General features: G+C 39.6%; 2 protein-coding genes across 16 annotated transcripts in view; one reads left to right on the top strand and one right to left on the bottom strand.

The window, feature by feature from the left end:
* SULF2 (sulfatase 2) overlaps window positions 1-22,177 on the top strand; it is a 97,123-nt gene that overhangs the window by 71,137 nt on the left and 3,809 nt on the right. For 5 of the 7 annotated variants that reach the window (XM_058850538.1, XM_058850539.1, XM_058850540.1 and 2 more), the window contains 10 exons: window positions 7,781-7,988; window positions 13,494-13,734; window positions 15,544-15,640; window positions 17,342-17,436; window positions 19,456-19,515; window positions 19,938-20,107; window positions 20,633-20,775; window positions 21,000-21,123; window positions 21,607-21,637; window positions 21,942-22,001. In XM_058850538.1, coding sequence (XP_058706521.1) covers window positions 7,781-7,988; window positions 13,494-13,734; window positions 15,544-15,640; window positions 17,342-17,436; window positions 19,456-19,515; window positions 19,938-20,107; window positions 20,633-20,775; window positions 21,000-21,123; window positions 21,607-21,637; window positions 21,942-22,001 — 1,229 coding nt within the window. The other 2 variants (XR_009278828.1, XM_058850541.1) reach the window with 2 other exon arrangements.
* The window catches only part of NCOA3 (nuclear receptor coactivator 3), a 71,642-nt gene continuing 66,954 nt past the window's right edge, over window positions 17,490-22,177 (bottom strand). For all 9 annotated transcript variants that reach the window (XM_058850527.1, XM_058850529.1, XM_058850531.1 and 6 more), the window contains one exon: window positions 17,490-17,640. In XM_058850527.1, the coding sequence (XP_058706510.1) occupies window positions 17,608-17,640 (33 nt within the window). In that variant the 3' untranslated portion in view covers window positions 17,490-17,607. The remainder of the gene's footprint in view (window positions 17,641-22,177) is intronic.

The raw sequence follows: 22,177 nt of genomic DNA, 5'->3' as shown, positions 1-22,177 counted from the left end.
TGGACTTAAACAAGTTTTGGGGACCTGCTATTCCATGCACATGGAAATCTGAGCAGTCCCACAGAACCTGCCATGGGAATCTGTGTGTTTCCATGTTTTCTTTTTCAGTTACTAGGGTTTGGTGTGTGTTAGTTATTTGCATACAACAAAGGGTGACTGTAGAAACAGACAAAAGAGCAGCTCAGCATTTGTATTCAAGGATTTAAGAGGCGAGTTCTTCCCACATGAAATTAAACAAAACAAAACAAAACAAAAAAAAATCGTAGTGCCTAATGGCTCCCACAGAAACTTTTTCTTTTCAGTGTAGTTTGGCCTTTCATTTGAAGCTGGCTGATGAGTGGGTTGAAGCTGACCCAGTTTTATCTGGTAGCCTCCATTAATGTGCTTTTGTGGAAGTCAATTATGATACCAGCATTGCTCTGTAGAGTATTCCAGCACCCCCACAGTATCATCACAACAGCTGCACAAAATCTCCCTTGAAGTAAGTTGCCGATTTTGTGCACATTTGATAAACATGCAATACCTGCAGCAGTATTGATTGCTATAGGGAATCTAATCTGAACTTGTAAAAACACCCTAAATTAAAAGATAGTAATTTTTTTCTTTAGCAGGACCTGGCATAGTACAATAATACTGCTAACTCATGAAGAGAAATAGTTGCCTGATTTCACATAACTTCCTTTTCAAATACATTTTATTTTCAAAGCTTTATTTACATGCAAATCTGATACAAGTAGAAATTGCCTTTAAATAGCATTAAAAGTATCATTTTATATGGCAGTCTTCACAGGAGAACATTCAAAATGCAAATGTTTGCACTTTGTTTCTTTTAAGTGTTCTGCAAATGAAAGACATAGTCAGAGTCTTCCCTCCAATTGCTTTGTACTATACCAGGATCATGAAGGGGTACACCCTTTTGTAACTGGCCTGAAGATACCATCAGTAAAAGCAGGTCACTTACTTGCTTGGTGCCTCCAGTTCTCTCACATAACATGGCATACCAGTGATGAAAACTATTCTGTTCAGTGTGTGCCTTCCTTAGCAGTTCAGAAATGGCAGCTCTACATCATGGTCCTGATTCCACCACAATGGTTATTAGCCATTCCTTAGTGCCAAGGGAGGAGAAAGAGAAAAAAATTGCTTATATTTTTTCCTTTTTCTGAGGCCACTGTAGCTAGTGGTTGTATAAACCAGACCTAGGAAACAGGGTCAGGTTTCAGAAGGCATTTTTTTAAAAACTGAGAAGAAAGTTTTGGATCTGTCTATCTTTTGTGGTTTATTGGTACTTTTGTAGCTAGCAGAGATATACTGAGATTATGAAAGAATTTAAGTTATCTTAATAAGTGACGTATATCAAGCCAGCTGAAGTCCAGACAAGTTCAATAACACTTTTGGCAGATCTTTGGAGTTTCTGAATTTCAGAACAGGTCAGGTTGCACATGATCAACTTTCAGGATCAAATTCTTAATCTATGATCGCAGCAAGAAATTACTTGCTGATAACGTCATAGATTAAAAAGTTTATCAGCCCTGGAACTGATAAAATTAGGAGGCAACAAATCATGAAAATTAAAATAATGATGATTTATTAAGGCTGTTATCTAAGGATTGTACTTCTTATGAGGAACTGTAGTTAACAAAACTGTTTTCTTTCTTGAACCAGAAATACCCTATAATGATTTTCAGAGGCTATTTTACCTACAGGATTTTTTTGCTTGTTGCTTCACAAACTCAAGAAATGTGCATTTCTGTATAAGAGAATTTTAAACTCCTTGTCATTACAGTATTGGCTGTTTTAAGTAGCTTGCTGAAATTGACACTAATATTTAATAAAAACCCTTCTTTTAAAAATATCCTGATATGGGTAGTGGTGTACTTTACTTAAAAGACTATTGGAGGTCAGGAAACTGGCTTCAGTCTCAGCGCTGTTATAGGTTCAGTTTGTAACCTCAAACAAATCAGTTCCCCTTTTGGTGCTGCTGTTTTTTTCCTTCACAACTAATGTAATTTCTGCGAAGACTGCACTGACTTCTTAGCTTGTGCAATGCCTAGCACAGCAGCTGGGACCATTTGCTTCCACAACCCAATTATTATATTAATAATTAATTATATAATTGTAATCCTAAAATTGGCTGAATATCAGATTCTTCATTTGCGCGCTAGTTGTGATTGTCCCACCTGCCTCACATCAGCTACAGTCTATGGCATTAAAAAGCCCTCAAAATATTCTGTCAATAAATTGTTCATCTATCTAATCATTTCAAGGTTTGAGTGGTATGTAATGTGTGATAACTGAAATTGAGCTGAGAGTTCAGAGGTCTGAATCTCCAAAAATCACGAGTCAATGTAATGAAATTATGTCACATTGGAATGAAAACCAGGCAGTGGTCTTCATTTATATACTGATAACATGAAGTAGAGGAAACCAAACTTAATCCTTTGCCAGTGGATGAATGGGAAGAAGGTACTGGGAGAAGGGGCGAACCCTTCCCAAAAGGCTCAAAAAAGCAAAAATGTTAAAATGTTAAGGAACTAATACCTGTTGGGAAGAGCTAAGGAACTGGGCATAATCAGTCAAAAAGGTAGCTGAGAAGAGAGAGGTCTGACTGCCTGAATCAGAGAAATGTTGTGAAGAAGACATGAACTGATTATTTTAAGTCAACTAGAACAGAGAAGTAGTAATGTGTATGAGATAGACAATGGTAAATTCAAGTTGTCTGTTCCCTGAACTTAGAACCATCTGAGCAGTAGGACAAGCTGCCAGCAAAAACAACATAACAACCTCTTGCAGAGGGTCCTGTGTGTGTCTCTCTGGATTTTGTTACTTTGTCCTCATTAGCCCTATGGAAAATAACACACGGAGCAAACCACAGTAGAGAAGAGATAACTAAACTGTAACTGTACTGTTTCATAAAAGGAAAAAAAATGTATCCTGACTACTCATGAATCAATTAGAATGGAGGTTAGAATATTTCTAGCCATTAAAAGCAGTTTGTCTGTAGCTCACCATCTAATGGGGCAGCAACACTGGGTTCAGAAAGCATCTGCATGAATTAAAGACCGATATTACTGATGTGTTTTTCTCAGTTTGTTGGCAAAGACAGAAGACTTTATTGTCCTGTAGAAACTTGGATTCCTAGAGGTGTGGGAGTCTTGCTGTCAGCTTAGTGATTAAACTGTTTCACTTTTAACTTACCTGTAAAATAAGGTAGAATCTCTTTGGCATAACAAAAAAACCAAACAAACAAGCCCACCAACAAAAAACAGCTGCTGAGACACACAGAATGATGAATTAGGATTCAGCTCTGAAAGCTTTGTTTCAATGGAATATTTCATAGCAAGACTTATATGATTGGCTGTTTTCCCCCAAAGAAAGCACTGTCAATTGAGAGACACTCACTGAGGGAAATAAATTAATTGTAGGAAGAAATCCTATGGGAAAAGTCATGGCTATTTATTTCTGACTGGGGCTTCAGATAATAACTTTGAGTTAACATCTGTGAATGAATCTAAAGGAAATAATAGGTTTTTAACACACAGGAAAATACAATATGTCTTTTTCTGGTAATGGGTCATTTGCATCTTCAAGGTGAATAGTGTTACTGGAAGGGAAGAAGGCATCTGTTCAGTCTACAACTGCTGCCATTAAGATTCATGTTTCATAGATACTGTAGTCTTAATTTAGTCTTGGATACATATAGCAGATAGTTTAGGCTGGACAGAACATGTTACAAAGTGTGATTTTATTTTCTCTTCCTTTCCAGTGTACATTTGAACAAGATTTCTGCTCACTGCCACCAACTTGTCTATTAAACTAATAAAGCCCAGACTTTTCTGCTTTGCAAGCAAATAGCTGGGTAGCATGAGTTGTGCAATGGGAAGTGGGATAGGGGATGAAGCAGAAGCATCAGAACAAGCTTAGCACAACCGTTGACAGAAAGTATGAGCACAGCAACTAACTTGGCCTGGGGATGGTGGGAAATCTCCAGCTGGAACAGCTTTAATGTTAAAAGGCGGTGTCTGGAAAGTTTTGCACAATGTGAGTTTGATAGACTTCAGGATATATTGCAAAAGCCATTTATGTGATGGTTTGAGTAACTGTTCTGCCAGGCTTTGCAGGAGGAAAGACAGGTTCTTCCTTTGGAATTTTGACATGAGCTGGGATGAAGATTGTGGAGCAGTCTGGGTTTTCCACTGAGTTTTGGTTGGTGTTAAACTTCCCTCTCTTTCAGGACTTCATGCTTTTGAGGTGTTACAGGCTAGAGGTCTTAATTTAGGAACATATCATTTGCCCTAATGAAGAAAATATCTGAAAAGTTTGGGGCAGGTGATGATCTAAGGGTTCTTAGTTTTCTTCACACTTGCGTTAATCCACTATTTATAACTAATTATCTTTTGCTGCTCTATGGTTATCATGTTTACCTGTGAGCCAAAGTATCTCTGGGGCACTCTGAAGTTATTCATATAAAGATTTAATTATTTGATTATCTCTTAAAAAAAATACTTCAGTTGCTTTCCGGGGTTTCCACAGGTATTTGCATGATCACAGAATTGCATAAAGGTTGGAAAGGACCACAGGGGTCATCTCTTCCAACCTCCCTGCTCAGGCAGGGTCATTCTAGAGCACATGGCAGAGGACTGTGTCCAGATGTTTATGGACTCTCTCCAGGGGTCTTATCTACACGCTCTCTGGCCAGTATGTTCCAATGTTCAGTCATGTGCACTGTAAAGAAGTTCTTCCTCATATTCCTGTGCATCAGTTTCTGCCCTTTGCCTCTTGTACTTCTGTCAGCACCAAGCAGAGCCTGCTCCACCTTCTGACCCCTCCCTGCATACACCAACAGGCGTGGGTGAGGTCTCCTTCAGCTGAACAACCCCAGCTCCCTCAGCCTTTCCTCGGCAGGGAGGTGCTACAGTCCCTTCATCTCCGCAGCCTCTGCTGGACCTGCTCCAGGAGCTTCATGCTTCTCGTGCTCTGAGGAGCCCAGAACTGGACACAGCACTCCAGATGTGCCTCGTTAGGGCTGAGTAGAGGGGCAAGATCAGCTCAGGGAAGTGAGAACACACTCCAGGACACCACTGGCACTCTTGGCCCCCAAGAAGCACTGCTGACTCATGGACAACTTATTGTCCACCAGGACCCCCGAGGTCCTTTGCCACAGAGCAGATGATATACTGTGCACTAGAAAGCAATTTAAAATGCCAGAATTAACAGTGTTTAAAGCTTCCTAATGGTTAAGCAGAGGTTTTCACATTTTTCTTGCAATTCCTGCCCTTCTCCCCTAAGTTTAAAATCATCCTGTGGAAATGACTGTAGCTGATAGAGCCATGATATCAACCTAGAGAATTTGCATTTGGACCTACAAGCAGACCAAGGATAAGCTGTTGAATCCCAGACATATTCACACACATACCTGTATCTTTCTGGGGAAAAAAGTAAAGGCTTGAGACTTTCCTTCCCCTGCTCTCTGCCCCCTGCCCCCCATGTGTTCAGTGTTTGCTTCTAATGTAATTTATATAGCTCTGCACTGCAGTGGGGCCTGTTAATCCATACAATGTGCCCTTCAGCAAAGTCTGAGATGTTTTCACTGTAGCATACGGCTGCACCAAAAACTAAAGGATTTTTTCCAGTTCACCTGGAGGGGAAGAATGAACATCAATCTCTTGACAAGAGATTAAAGAAATAGAGAAAAAATATTTTTTGGCCACACATCAGAGTACTTGCAGTAATTCCCATCATGGCATTGGACTTGCCCTCTGCTGAAACTTCATTTTTCATGTATTAAAATGTACTTAGAGCATAGAACTCTACTGAGCAGAAAATGCAGTTTGTTTATATATTTTCAAAAATAATTGAAATGGGAATGGTGAAATGGGAAAGCAGCAACAAACATTTTTACATCTCTTTTAGTTGTTAAAGAAAGCATTGCTTATTCTAGTAAAATAACTTTTTGTTCAAACCTCAGTCTGTATCATCAATCAGTACATCAATCAGTCTGTACATCAATCAGTCTGTACATCAATCAGTATGTACATCAATCAGTCTGTACATCAATCAGTATTAGGCATTTATAAAAGTAAGAGAGCAATTTATTATTCAGATGTTAATTCTTCACCGCCTCTAAATAAATATGTACTGCTTTACAGATGAAGATAGTCATGCAAAGGTCTCACTGTCAGTATCTCTCCTTGATGTCCTGATTCATGGCGCTGTAAGTTAAGCTGGATTTATCTGCATCAGAGCAAGGCTTGGGCTGTACACGAGGCTGAACAACTGATACAGCTCAGGAGACTTGGCATCCAGGTGCCTGAGGAAATCAGTGGGCATGCTATAAAACAGAGCATTTTAAATGAGAGGTTCTGCCATGGTGATAGGTAAATGTGCTGTAACTTTTGACTCCTATTAAAATCTGATAATAAAAGCACAGTGATCTTGTCTTCGTACTTTGCTGTAAATTCCTGCGAACAAGGGAGTGAATGTCAATGGAAAATATAGGCCTTGTTGTCCCAGCCTTTGCACACCTTGCTATGCAAACTGAAGTGGCTGAGTCTCCCTTATAGAGCTGCAGGCTGCTGTAAAATATCATCTTCCTTGGAAGATGCTGCTGGTTTTACTTCTGTTTTTTTATTTGGAAAATTATCAATATTCAGTGAATCTGGGAGGCACAGGCTTACAGGATTTTGTAATAGAGAGGAAGAGGAACTCTTCACAAGACTCAACAAGAAACCAGGTGTTTCTGAGAAACTTTTTTTAAAGCAGTAGCAACTGCTATTCTAAGGGGTTTTTTATGTGGCTCTAAGCCTCTGTAGCTAGTGAAGTGCTGATAAATTAATGAGTAGGTGAAATAATTTTGTGATGTACCTGGGAAGTGGGTGGAACTGCTATGCCAGGTTGAAGGCAGCTAAACACCCTTGGTGCAGCTCTGACAGCAGCACAAAGGAACTGTGAGCCAAGTTACTTCAGGTTTTGAGTATGAGTGTGAACTGGAGATCAGGGACAGTATTTTCTCTAGTTTGAATGCAAGAGGGAGGGGTTTCTCACTTCAGAGACATCCAGTGCAGCTCACTATTACAAGTCAAGCCCAAGGCTGTTGAATGGAAAAAGCTGTTCTGAGAATCACTCATATGGATTCCATGACGGAGATAAACTAATGCAGCTAAGGACTTCCATAGCTGATCTGACCCTTTGAAATGTCATTAAAGAGAAATAGGCACTTTTGCAGAGCAATCCTGGAAAGCACTTCATCCCTGGAGGTGTTCAAGGACAGGTTAGATGGAGCTCTGAACCATCTGATCTAGTGAAAGGTGTCCTGCAGATGGCAGTGGGGTGGAACAAGATGGTCTTTAAGGTCCCTTTCAACCCAAGCCAGTATATCATTCAATCTGGAGAGCTTCCATAAAGCTGAAAGGTTTTGGTCCCACTGTGTTGAGAGATTCAATAAGACTCTCAGGATTAGAATATGGCTTGAATGCCATTGGTTTATGCCACAGTTATGCTTCTGAAAGTTGCCGCTTGCCACCTTTATGTTTTTAGCTGTAGTACTGATTTTTAAAGAAACTTCGATTGTTCTGCCTCCAGGAGGCAAAATCAGAAAGAAATGCAATGGTGTTCCAAAGAGCTCCTGTTATGTCTGAAAGTGGAAGATTACAGAAATCTGGTTTGATAATACATGATAGCTGAGCCCCATTTTACTACAAGGAATATCTGATACATTGCTGGAGCTGGCCATTAGACTGACCATAGCTGGGACAACTTTTTAATGACCAAATTTTTCTTCCAGAAGTGGCAGTGTGTGGAAGATGCCAGTGGAAAACTCAAGCTGCACAAGTGCAAGGGTATGGCAAGCTTGCCAGCTGCAAGCAACGGCAAAGCCGCCTCCAATATTTTGCCCAAGTATTACAACAGGAATAGCAAAGACTGCAGTTGTGAAGACAATGAATACAAGCTGAGCCACGTCAGACAGAGAAAGAAACTCTTCTCCAAGAAAAGTAAGCAAACCTACTGCGTCTTCTGTCTCTGCCTTAGAAAGCTGTTGTTTGCTGACTCAAACTGTCTTTGACTGTCATAGGCATAGAATTGTGTTAGCAAATTTCCTGTGTATCTCAGCTATGAAACAGCATGTCTCATATTGGACAATCAGATTTGAGAATACCTGTCTTCAGGAAGAATGTTTAGTTCTGGGAAATGCAGTGCCCATGCTGAAAAGGCAAATTGCACACAGTTACATAGGCTGTGCAACATGAACAGTGTTCTACAGCAAATACTTCAGTTTTCAGTAGCTCCTGCAATGCCTGGAGCTGTTACTTCAGTAATTTATTTTTAATAAGGATGTGTGTACTTTGTTACAGAAGCTGCTTGCTTCTAACATCCTTTTATTCTGCTTAGTCAGCAGAGACAAGGCTGACTTTTAATCAGAGATAACAACCAAAGAGGATGACTTTTTTTTGTTTCCTTGGCACAGATTAGTGTTTTTCCAGAAAGCACATTTTACTGACTGTTAAATCTTAGTCAGACTAACATCTATATTTGAAGTATATAGTCTAATTATAGATTAGAGGTAAATGGCAACACAGGATTATTAATTACTTGTGATGTTTCTTTCATCTCACTCCACAAATACAGAGCCTTAATTATTTAGCAGATTCTGTATAATGGCACAAACTTGAAACAGAGTTTAAATTTATTTTCTCCCATTATATTTGTTTGGCAAGCTGTTAGTAGTGACTAAGCAAATTCCTAGTTGAAAAAAAAATTACTGGTTCCATCAACTATACTTGGTATTTAAATATGTGGTACAGCCGATAATCTGTAAAGAACAGTAGAATTTGTACTTATTTGGCTTATTACTTATTTTTTAAGTCACAGAAGGAAGTTAAGTCATGGGGAGTCAACAGGAGTAGGTGGAAGGCACTTAATGAGGACAAGAAAACAATTTAAGTGAGGGCAACATAATGCTATCTGAGAATACTTAATGCCTACTTAAGTACTTCTCATTGTTGCTTTCTAAACATTAACTAATTTTCACAATGTCCAAAGGAGGTGGTTAAGCGTATAATTACCTTTAGTTTATGTATGTAGGAAGTTGAGGTAAAAAAAGTGAAACTTGCTTCCTCTCACAGAGGGATCAGAATGGTCCTTGTGTTCTGCTCAGAAGAGACAGAGTTTATACTATACCCTTCAGCTCATTATCCTTGTTGAACCTTAACACATATACTTCAGCAACATAAAATAGGATCTTGACAATCATATTGCCATTGCTTGTGTCTGAAGTGAAGTATTTGCCTCCCTGGATGCTTTGTTTTTCCCTTTTCCCACATCCAGGGTGTGCTATACAGTGAAGAGGTTAGCTTGGACCTACTGGCAGAGAACTTTTCCTTTGGTGTTGGCTATTTTTGTACATGCACTTATCTAATAAATACACCAAATGCAAGTGAGACCAAAGCAGTACAAGTCAAGGTAACATACCAAGGTTTTTCTAAACAGCTTATGAGGAAAGCTGTCTCACTGGACTGTGGTTAGTTAAGAGAGTCACCTGGATACTCATTATATGTGTTTGGGTTTTTATGACCTGTTCTGTGAGACTTGGGATAAAGTGTGGTCTTGTGCTGGGTTGCATAATTGTTAAGGCATCTTCGGGGTCTGCTACTCAGAATCTGATGAATTCATGAGATTACATTGCAGCCCTGTTTGAATGCCAGTAAATGCTATTCATTAGTTTGAACTGCCGCCAAACAGAAAATAGAAGGTTTTAACTGGACTAAGGGTCACATCCACTTTAATAAAGTAGTTCCAGGCAGTAGTGGAGTTTTGAAGGAAATGCTCTGATCACTCCTTTCTGTTGGGCACAACAGAGATAGATTTGCAAAAGATCATTTTGCTGGATTCCAATCTACAGTTATTTGCAGAAAAGCGGAATGGATGCCCTCCATCTAGGATGCAGGAAGCATCTTGTAAACCCTAATAGGGTATAAGGACTGGTCTTTTGGAAAGACTGAAACCAGTTATGTATAGTGAGAACAGATGGTCTTAAAGACCAGACCAAACTGCTGGTACAGGGGCTGGAGCACCAGACGTTTTGATAAAATAATAATTTTCTAGTGTAGGCATGGTCTAGAATGCATTTTCAGGTGCATGAGTGCATTTAGCAGACAACGGTGTTTTCTAAGTTAAGTAAGGTCAGTTTCACAACAGGACTGTGTGATAAATGTGCTATTTGGACAATGTAAAAATACGTAACTCAATAGCAAAGTACTTAAATGGCAGAAACCCATAAACATTAATATTGGGTATGTCTGGATTTAGGTGTCTGGGATGTTTGCATTCTTGTCCTCCTTATTTCTTTAGTATGCTCTTATTTTTTTAAGAAGGATCAAACAGAGCTTTGCAGCACATAGAAAGTTTAAAGTAAATAATGAGCTCTCAAAATCTTTGGCTGTGTTGTGGCCTATTATGTTTTTCTTTCTGTGGATTTGATCTCTTCTTCCTGCTAGGAACGAGTGTATGTGATTAAAGGAATTCTTAAGCTGCATGTAGGAAAATGATGGTAGGCCACACTGAATAATAAAGAAACAGATGTGTGTACAAAGAGCTTAGTGCATTTTTATTCACATTTCCCCGACATTCATTTTACTTTTCAGGTGGTCTCAATGCTAGATCAAGCTAACATTTTTAATAACATTCTTTGTCACAAAAAAAAAGTCCTTTACTTTACAGATAATGCATTTGAAGTATGATTTTTAATGGCAGTTGTGAGAATGGGATACAAGAAAGTACCTCTAAACTTTATCCATGTTTCTAGACAGTAGAGGTATTTTTTTAAAAATTACTTTGAAGTGCCAAGTTTTACTTTGTGTTACCAGAAAAAAAAAAATAAAATAAAAAGCTCTTTTGTCTACAAAATACATAGATGTTAGTGGAAAACTTCGTTCCTTTCAGGTTCCAACTTTTCAGGTTTTGAAGACAAACATGCTGGTCAAGTGGTACAACACCAGCTGGATGAGTGGGGCTCTGATCACAGTTGGCTTTCGTGGCTTAAATTCCTCTGCACTCCATTTTGCAACTCAATTTTGAGGTTGCAGCTTCTTACCAATACCATCTCTAAGACAACTGGTTTCTGTAGTACTTGAGGAAGAGAGGTGTAAGAATGAGAGAGCTTACCAAAGCCAGACTTTAGTAAGATGAAAAAGGGAGCATAGATGTTTTTGGCCAAATATTTAACAGCCCTGGATTGACTATTTGTAGGCTGTGTACAGAGGTAAATAGACTTGAGAGTAAAACCTGGGGGAGGATTGTTAATAAGTAACTAAACACTAGTATTTATGCCTGCAGTGCACTTAGCAGATGGGAGTGCACAGTACAAATGAATATTGATCTTATTCAATATTTTAACCACTTCAGAGTCTGATATTAATCACAGCACTGAGTCAGCACTGTGGGTAGCATGTTAGGATAAAGCAATACAAGCAGTCCTTTATGAGCTGCCTCATTCCACACCAAGTAGTTAGTGCTAAGGCTGTGTTAGTCTGGCTGCGAAGGGAGGGGTAACCTGGCTCCAAGCTGGTCAGGGACATGTAGTTGATGGTTCCCTGGGGATATCTACTGAGGTCCAGCATGCTGGATTGGTGTATTAGACTTGGAAGGAAGATTAGTTGTTAGGTGGCTGAGCTGAACAAGATAATATGAAGGAATGATTAAAGAAATGGCAGTTTATACTTAGAATCTCATTGGGAGGGTATAGCTTTTCTAGAACTTCCTCCTACCTTGGAAAAGATGGAAGTTTCTTTCTCATTTATTCAAAATTTCCTGAATGGGTGCCTGAAATAGGGCTGGTCTTTCGTGGCTTTTTTTATCCCTTCAGTAGTGACTCACCTGGCTTAATATCAGCAGTAAACTTTGAATCACACATGGAAAATGTGCAAAGCCGGACAATCCAGCTGGTATTCTGCTTTCTGTGCATCATGCTGACAAAAATATCATGCTTGGCCCAGTTTCAGGTGGGAGGAGATGTTTATTCTGCTTCCCACACTCTGCAAAATGGCTATTGAGACTGTGCGGTCTATCTGAAGTGAATGCAACGTTTATTGAAAGAAGTCATTCTGCATTAATGCCAGAGTGTGACAGTTAAGGTACTTTTTTATCAGTTTTGGTTCTTTGACCTCTTGTTCCATGTTTTCTTTTCCCCCTACTTATTTTGCTGGGGAGATTATCTGACTGAAGAAGCTGGCCTTTCTGTGGAGCTTGGAATTGCAAGAAGGATCGGTCTTCTCATTTGGCACATTGGTTGAATTTTCCATTTATCAGATTGCAGAGAGAAGTCCCATCTCACAAGGTGGGCTATGTGTTTCGGTCTCTTTAAATGAGAAGTGACCAAAGGATCCAAGGGACTCAGTTGTTTCTAGTATTGTCTATGGTAACTCCAAGCCTCATATACAGAGTAAAGCCTCAGGCTCCCCTAGGGCAGGGAGCACAAGAGTCTGTGGTACCTAGGTTGTACTTTTCGATCAAGGAATGGGGTGATTTTGCCTAATGAATGACTCTCAGCAGTTGCTGGTGGTGAGCAGGAAATACGGTCAGAGATGGGCCTTATCATACAGCAGGGAAATTTAAATACAGATTTTAGATTTCATAACTAGGTTTTCTTTGTGCCATTCCAGACTAAACAGAAGAAGAGTTTGGGGGACCTGGGCTGGAACAGAGAACTTTGGAAAATAGTAATAGGGAAAAGATCAATGAGAATCTCGTACTGCACAGTGGCAATTCATAACAAATATTTCATTTTGGTTTTGAGCTGCAAATGCAGAAGCAGGGTTTGAGGGAGCATATAGCACTGGAGGGTGGTGCTTCCCAGAGAAACTGACTGTCTGGGCTGCACATCAGGAAAAGAATTGCAAAGAAAAAAATTGCATGTGGATAAAAGTAAGGATTGAGGTATTAATCCCTTCCAAAACAATCAAGGATCTAGCCTCGAAGAATGAAGATAGAACTGGGAAAAGGCTCAGGCTGAGCACTGAGAATACTGGGACAACTTCAAGAATGCGTTGCAGAAATCCTAGCATGGAAGGATTGTATGGTGGACAGCAGAAAAGCACAGAGAGGTGGTCCCTGAGGGTGACTTGCGGCCTGGCTGTCATGACTGTCACAGTCAGTGCTTAAGGAGTCGCTGCCATCTGGTAATCATGGGGGAAGAGCAAGCATCCATTCGAATCAGCTACTTGTTCTTACTGGTGCTGGACTAGAGCATTTTCTTTCCCCTTTGCCATTCTTTTGTGTTTGCCTTGTACCTGCCCTCTGCCTGAGGTATACATCCACCCACACGTCCGTTCATCCATTCCGAAGTTAAGGAAGCAGCAGCTCACAGGACAATTGCAACAAACACTCTCATCCAGTTAATTCCAAAAAGCACAGTAAGGGCCAGGGCTTTTCTTTCCAAGAACCATGTAGAGGAGCAAATTGTAACATGTGGTTTCTGGCCCTCTTTGATTTTTTCCATGCAGAATTCAAACCAAGCTATGTCCGGAATCGCTCTATTCGTTCTGTACCTGAGGTGGATGGAGCCACCTATAACCTGGCTTTGGAGGATGGATACCAGCCCATCTTACCAAGGAACATCACCAAGCAGCACAAGGTGCAGAGGGCTGTTTTCAACGAGGAGGAAGATAGAGACATGGGGGAATATAGTGGAACAGGTAGCATTGCAGAGTACACAGCCCCTAATCTGATCAAAGTGACCCACAGGTAAGTGCACATGGTAGATTTTGAAAAGCTTGTGTTCCTTAAATCACTGCTTTACATAAATGGGTGGGTTGAAGTGTGCTAAGCATGTTGTCCCTTTTGGATACCCAGTCTAGCTTCACTAAAATTCTTAGTCCCATGTGTACAATAGTCTTCAGTTTTGTTTTAGTTTTGTCAGTGCAGAGGGGCATGTAGCTTCTGAAGGGCTGCAGCAGTGCTTTTGTGTCTTCTGCACTGGGTGGAGACAGTAATCACTCATTAGTGCATGTTTCCAGTGAGGACAAGCAAAACTGTTGGTGACAGGGGTGTTAAACCTCCATGAAAGCAGGAGAGGCCTTACCCCTGCAAATCAGTGTGCAGTGGGTAATCTGGGCTGGCTGGAGACCAAAGGCCCTGACTGGAGCAGGAACTGGTTTTGTGTCACTGGCTGCTTTGTACAGAGTTTTCTGTAACCTGTCCTAAGGAGAGGAAAATCTATATAATGAATGAAGTTGGATGGACCAGGAGCATTGGAAAATGGAACATACTGAGAGAGAGGGAAGAAAATTGTCTGACCACTCTAACAGCTAGAAGTAATTTCCTCAGTGGTGAAGCCAGGACTGATGAGGTCTCTTCAGCTGTACTTTAATTCATTTAGCCACCAGTTCCACTTATGAATTATCAGAAAATCCACCAATCATTATGGGTTACGTGCATTAAATTGTTTAATGACTAGCTCATATAAACATGCAGGAGCCAGGTAGCTGCTGTTGTTGATATCTCTGTTTTCCATTTAACTTCTGTTCACAGAAGTGAACTAGAAACTCACCAATATGAGGAAATGTAGGCATCAGAGAATTTTGCTGTCTTATCCTAGCACTCATGAATGTTCAGGACCCAAAAATCACTGTTTGTTTTTTCCCTCTGGAACAAACTGAACTGACTTTGCCGCCTTAATGGGTGAATCCCAGGTTCGTATAAGGAGCTGTCAGGAAGATTGTACATTATTCATGAGCCATCCTTAGCGGAAAAGAAGGCTGTGAGACAACATACATGAGGTGGTTTAAAGAAAATAAAGGAGTATTGCAAATACTCAGCTTTAATTTAAACAAACATTCAGAAATGACTGCACAGTATTCAACCACTAATGAACTTTCCAGGTGAATCTGTGAACTGGTGATTTTTGCTTTCTTCTTTATTAAATAATTTTAAAAACTGGATTTCACTAGATGTTAATGAAACATAGAGATTTTATACTGTCAGAGGGTGTTTTGCTTTCAGAGTGAAGGAGGTACCCTTGAAAGATTCTATTGCTTTTGTAGAAAATAGCAAAACTTCTTTGCTTCTGGTTTGTTGTTTTGAGTTTCTTCTCTTTTCTTTATGGTGTAGTAATACATTGTATAAGGAAGTACTTTATCCTTGCTCCTAGGCCTGCATCACTTAATTATGCATAGGGAAATTGCTTCTGAGTAATACTTGCAGTGCTTGCTAGTTAGTAATGGTTATTTATGTAGAAAGGCTAATGAAAAAGCAAGAATCCTGTGTAGCATCATTTACATATAGAAATTAAACAGTCAGCAGGTTCTGCTTCATAGAAATATTATCATTGAATTTTTCTACTTAAAAACTTCCATGGCAGCTCAAACCCAGACTTCTTTCCTGGCTCAGAGCACACTTGTATTTTCTTGAATGAACATTGCTTTTTGAATTCTGCATGTCATTTCCAATCCATGGTCTCATTTGTCCTGGAGCAACGTTATTAAGAGCAGCTGTTTGCATTGCATGTGTGTGTGTATCCACTGTGATAAACACTGTTTGCTTTTCCATGCCAAGGTGCTATATCCTGGAGAACGATACCGTTCAGTGTGACACAGATCTGTACAGGTCACTGCAAGCTTGGAAGGACCATAAACTTCATATTGACCATGAGGTCAGTGATGTTTTCAGTGTGTGTTTTTAGCATTGTCTTCTGTGGGCTGATAGGATCATGCTGACTGTCTGTGTGTCTGTCTGGCTCTGGGTGTCTTTGTCCCTCCCTGGAACCTTTTGAACTTCCTGGCTGATTTCAGAATAGATGTTTCAGGAATAATTAAATTATTACAAGTTTGTGAAGACAGGTTGCTGAGTGGAGGAGAGAACTGCAACTGAAGGCACAGCTGAGAAATGTCATATGCCTTATGAGACAAAAAAAACCTTAAAGCTGTCCCCATCCTGGGGAAAAATTAATCTTTTTAACATCTTAGTAGCCTTGTTCCCCAGTGGGGAACCTCTCAAAACACAGTCCTTCAATAGTATCAAATATATAAGCCCAAGCTTCATTAGTTTTGGTGGTTCTAGAATTAATTTATTTCACTTGCTACTGCTTTTCTTAACCTTGCACTTTGGAATTTAATTTTTTTCTTAGGATTGTGTATATGGAGAATCTGGAGGTAATTTGCCCTATGAAATTTGCCAGTAAAACTTTATCTGACATTTAATAATACAAGCTCAAACCCTTCATGTGTATTGTGTATGAAAGCAGGTCTAAGGATCAGGTAACAATAGAACAAATACCAAAGAGAAGCATAAAGGATGGATATCCTGTAATCTCTTACAAAATTACATAAATTCACAGTGAAGTTCTGTGTAAGAACTTCTTGGCCCCCTTTCGTTGTAGAGATTGACACACAAGGCAGATAACTTAAAAACTTTCTAGTCTGCTAAGATGAAAAAAGGACGGTTTCAGTATCACCATGGTTTTTCCTTCAAAAAATGTAGCCAGTATGGAGTGTCAAAGGAGATGAGAACCCACTTCTGTCCAATTGTGTTTCTGATTTAGGGTCACAGGGCTGGATTCTTTGTCCATTTTCCTTGAACACTCTGTCCTGTCTCTGCTTCAACAGTCATAAGCTTCTACTACACCTATGGTCACTGATGGCTAATAGTAGTTCTGCAGACTGTTGTTCACATTAGATTCCTTTGATTTTTCTGCTACGCAGAGGACTGAGGTAGAGGCCTGCAGTAGCCAAGTGGAAATAAGCCATGCTGTGTGTAAGCCAGACTGAGCAAAAGCAGGAGTTTTATTTAGTGAAAAAAAAGGCAATTGAAAATAAACACTATGGCTGGCACAATTAACTGCTGATTGCTATCCATGTATCCAAACACTGCTAAAGCCTGCTATGCAAAGTGACAGAACCTTGCTGCTTTGCTTTTTCAGAACCTTTGAAGAGGGGATTTGAGATCAATCCTGCCCCATCCCCTTTCCAGTGTCAGAACACGCTAAAATTTAAGACTTCTTTTTCCTTTGAGCAGCCTTTCTCCCCTTGCAAATGTGCTGTAGAGCACAAGAGGCGCAATCACAGTGGATGCAGGACTGTGTACGTGCAACTGTGTCCCCCCATTCCGGCAGCACCGCATTCCGCTTTCAGTCAAGAATCTGAGCAGGAAAACTGAACCAGCTTCCTCCTACTGTAGTTTCCTTCTCGAAAGCTAAATAATTTGAAAATGCTTATTAGTGATGAGAGCTGTGGAAGGTAGTGAAGAGGAAGCTCTTGGTGTGAGTAGAATGAGTTTGAGAAGGTTAGAACAGGACTAAATCTTGCTGGTTTTTTTCAACTGCTTGGTGCTTTTTTTTTTTTTTTTTTCTTTTCAGATTGAAACTTTGCAAAATAAAATAAAAAACCTGAGGGAGGTCAGAGGACATCTAAAGAAGAAGCGACCTGAAGAGTGTGATTGTAACAAGCTAAGGTATTTTTTTGTACTTCCAAATAATTATTTGTAGTGTGCAAGTGTAATTGATTTATGTCCTCACAGGAGAGATCAGGATCTGGTTTGTTCAGTGGTTACCTGCTTTCTGTGCTGCTGTGCATGCATTTGGGGGAAGTTGGGCTGCTGCACAGGCACTCCACTGTCTGCCAGTCAGGAGTTTAATTGGGCAGTCGACCTCTTGCTCTGCAAATAAGCACAACAGAAAATCTTCCAATCAAAATGTAGTAACCTAAACAGAATTTGCCGCTGAGAAAAGCTGTTCAGAAAGAGACATGGAGCACCTTCTCGTGCTCATGGTGATGACAGAGCCAGCTCTGAGGCTGTTGAGATACAGGTATCACTGAAAGTACTGCAGACACAGTGGCAGAATGCTATGAGGATCACCAAGAAAAGGAAAGCTGTATCTGAATGGAGTCAAAACTGCAAGGCAGCTGTGCTTTAGCTGTGGCTAAAGCACCTCTTTCCAAGTAGACTCTGTGAGAGGGTGTGGATAAAACGTCTCTATCACACTGGTGTCATAGAATGCCTTTTTTAACACAATGCTTAAAACCTCAGAGGCGCAACATCCTCTACAGATATGTTTATGATTGTTGTGTATTGTGGATGTGGCCCATGTGGATCCTGCAACATAGTTTCAACAGCAGATCCACTAAAATGTGGTGATCGTAAATTTCTTGGGCTACAGGAGCTCATGTCAAAAACTGCTTAAGATGTATCATTCTAGATGGTAAATAGACAGAATGTTTATATTGGTTTATAATCCACTGCTTTCAAAATGATAACTGAGTTTACTTAATATGTATTTAAAAGATTGTTATTTTTGGTGAATGTTTTACAGAAAATGTAAAAAAGTATGTTATTTTTCAGACAAATATAAGGTAGACTTATATTCATGCATAGCATTATTAAGATGACTAATCCCACTGAAATCAAAGAAATTAATCATCTGAGTTACATAAAGTCAAGTGCTTGCATTGCAATTGCTTTGATTTAGGATTTAGAATTAGTTGATGAAATGCCCAGCATCTGTGCAAGATTAGAAAATTGACCGAAGAAGATAGTTCTTTAATAATCTGACTTTGTTAATTGGTTATACTGATTAAACTTATGAATGCTCCCAAAAGTATTAAGAATTCAAAAGATTTGTTTTGAAGGGGATTTTAATTTGGCAATTAATTGAATTCAGATGTACTGTTTAGAAAACAATGTTTATTAAACTAAGTTTGTGTTTGCTGATTTGTGTAGGTAGTAACTTTACCAAGAAGAAAATATTGCCATTGACTGAGGCTGTTCTTTTGGGTTTTGTTTTTTTTTTTAACTTTGGTAACTCCACAGAAAGGAGATTTCTGCAAAATTCTTTAAGAGTTTCTGGAAAGGCAAAGCAGTAGTAACCCAGCAAGAATGTGCATGTCTGCTTACACTGCATATCTCTGGATATATTAGAGACTGCTCTTGCTGGGACAGTTTAATCCATCTTGTTAAAGTTTTCCTGGAACATCCAGTTAGTAATAATGGAGGACACCCTCACGCCTCCTCCCAGCCCTACAAAGTACAGCTGGTATTGAAATTTTTGCATTCAGAAGGAAAATAACAGGAGGGTAGTATAAACTTGTCATTATCTGAACAAATTAGGGAATATTCAGTTGCAGAAATGTAATGTAATTACAAATCTATTTATGCTATGTGCCTCATGTAGGGAAACAACCAGTCAAAACTAAAATAATAGTAAACCATAGCTGGGCGTGGATCTACATTGCAATGCAGTGTTAGCACACCGGGTGTCACTGTGAACAAAGGATCTGAGGAAACAGAGACAGTGAGGCTGGGAAGTGCCTGATCCAGTCAAGCGAGGTTGCTTTTATTCATCACATACACTAATAAATTGATGGAAGAAGTGACACTGGATTAAATCTGCTTCAAATCCAGTCTGATAATGTGGTAAAAACAGAGGCAGTTGTCTTGCTGTTGTTCACCAGCAATGCTGTTTTTATTTTCCAGTTACCATTCAAAACACAAGAGCAAACTGAGACACAAAGGATCCAGTCTTCATCCTTTCAAGTAAGTGAAGGCCTGTTCCTTTGAGAGGATGTGCAAAATGTAACATTAATATTTGGTCTGTACACACCAGTTACACACTAGGCAATAGTAGCAGTATTCAATTTATCATGTATTAAAAAGCATAAACACAGATACACCTGGGCAAGGAACTAAGCCCATATCAAAATCCTTGTAAATTTTAAGATGAGGTCTCTGCTTTTGGAAACAGCACATCGCAAACCTCAAGCCTACAAGCCCATTTGAGAGGTCATCTAAAGAAGAAGAGACCTGAAGAGTGGCTGCTTTTTTTTTCCCAGTGCATGAAACACCTTTTAATTAAAAAATGTGGATTCTTTCCCTCCAAGAGGCTTATTTTATTAGCTACTTTGTCATGTTTTAGGTATGTTCAAGCCTAACAGTTTGTATGACCCTAATGTGTGCAGGAAAGCCGTACAGGAGAAAGACAGGCTGTGGCTGCTACGAGAGCAGAGACGGAAGAAGAAACTGCGCAAATTACTTAAGCGAATTAAAAATAATGACACGTGCAGCATGCCTGGTCTGACCTGCTTTACCCACGACAACCAGCACTGGCAAACTGCTCCCCTGTGGACACGTAAGAATACTGTAAACTAAGGAATAGGTGGGCAAATTTTGGCTAGACTGGGCTGCTAGTATTGTTATTATTGTTATTACGCTAGTAATGTTGGGTTGCTAGTAGTTACTGGTTTTATTAGCTCTGTAACCAAAGCCACATACAGTCTTCTCCATAGTAAGTAATCTCTGTTTCAGTGTTGTAATTATTCTTGCACAAAAGGCAAGGAGATAAAACCAACTGCAAATAAGCTACAGATACTAAATTAGTACATTTGTACTTGATCTGCAAGGTATCTCACTATCTGGAATGTTTCACAACCAGAGAAAGCAACTAGACAAGATGTTACTGTAATTCGTCAGGTAATGTGGGTTAGGTATGTGCAGAACAAGAAGCTGATGCTGGAAGGCATTCTCTGCTTTAGAGCTCAGGAGTGAGAATGAGAGTAACTGTCTAGGAATAAAGTAATACCATAAACAGAAAGTAATTAGCAGTGCTAAAGACAGAAGCATGTAGCTTATGTCTTTATAACTCTTCAATTTGCAGTGGGCCCCTTCTGTGCCTGTACCAGTGCCAACAACAACACATACTGGTGTTTGAGGACAATCAACGAGACCCATAACTTCCTGTTCTGTGAATTTGCTACTGGATTTTTGGAGTATTTTGATCTCAATACTGATCCATATCAGGTATCTGATCACAGACCTTGAGATCACAGCTCAAGAAACATATAATTGTAACTTATCAACAATAAATTACAATCATGAAGTATTGCTGCAAGACATAGTTAAGGCCTGTATCATTTGAACTAGTATAATGTGGCTCTTTCCTGTTACAAATAAACCACCTGTATTACAAAAGTTACCTAATTACAGAGCAATAGTTAGTAACAAGAATTCCCTGTTTATTGCAGCTAATTAATGCAGTGAACACGCTCGATAGAGATGTTCTTAATCAAATGCATGTCCAACTCATGGAACTCAGAAGTTGCAGAGGGTATAAGCAATGCAATCCAAGAACTAGGAACATGGATCTTGGTAAGTGCCTCTTCTATTGCACTCACAAACTCCCCAGAGAACCCCAAAGGACTCCTAGCATTATGAAACTTGAATCTGTCAAAAGGATTTTAGGATTTACTTATACTAGTAATGTCCAGCTGAGGAGATAGCTGCATTCTCAGATTTTTGTACATGTTCAGTTTGTGTTATGTCATGTTTTTAAGATGAAGAATGACACTTAGCATAGTGAGAAGTATTGTTGAGAGGCGGGAGAAGACGAGGAAGGAAAAATACTGGTGAAAGAATACCCTAATTGCCACTGTGAAGCTCACAGGTCAGTTCAAGTTGGAAGGGACTTCCAGAGTTCTGCTGCAAACTTCTGCTCAGTGCAGGATCAGATGTGAGGGCATGCTAGATTATTCAAGGCACCAGGAAATCTGTTAATCTTGAGTCTTTAGTTTTTTATTTGATTTACCTCATACAGGCAATTGCTACTAACATTGTTAATTTCTCTTCACCTAGGACTTAAAGATGGAAGCTACGAACAGTACAGGTACATTTAAAAAAAAAAAAAAAAAGTTACATTTTTAGTCTTGAGTACAACCATCATGCTGAAAGAGCAAGTGTGGGATTTGGAACCACATGGAAAGGCCTGGCCTGAAAGGGCATTTGAAACACCTTTCCACCCCACTTGCTTTGAAACATTGGAGCTATTTGTTTCAATGTTACTCTATGTTCTGATCTTAGTAGTCAAAATTCTGGCTGAATTCTTCTTCTTCCTCATCTTTCAGATTGTGGTGCTGGTTGTTTTCTTGGTGATGGTTAACTTTTTTTCTCCTTTTACTGCTGAAAATTAGGCAGTTTCAGCGTCGAAAATGGCCAGATGTGAAGAGACCATCATCTGCCAAGTCATCACTGTGAGTTGGGAGCAATTCACCAAAAGCATTAACTTTTACTTATCTTTTTCCTTCTCTTTTTGCATGCACCACCTTTTTAACATCATCAGCTGTTCTCACAGAATGCTTAGGAGGAAAGTCCTCTAAATTATGCAAGAACTATGATACTGCCATCATTACTAACAGCTATTGCTGCA

Source organism: Poecile atricapillus, chromosome 15, assembly GCF_030490865.1.
Source record: "Poecile atricapillus isolate bPoeAtr1 chromosome 15, bPoeAtr1.hap1, whole genome shotgun sequence".
Taxonomy (NCBI): Eukaryota; Metazoa; Chordata; class Aves; order Passeriformes; family Paridae; genus Poecile; species Poecile atricapillus.
Note: the sequence above shows the minus strand (reverse complement) of the source record. Positions and strands in the feature narration are given on the sequence as shown.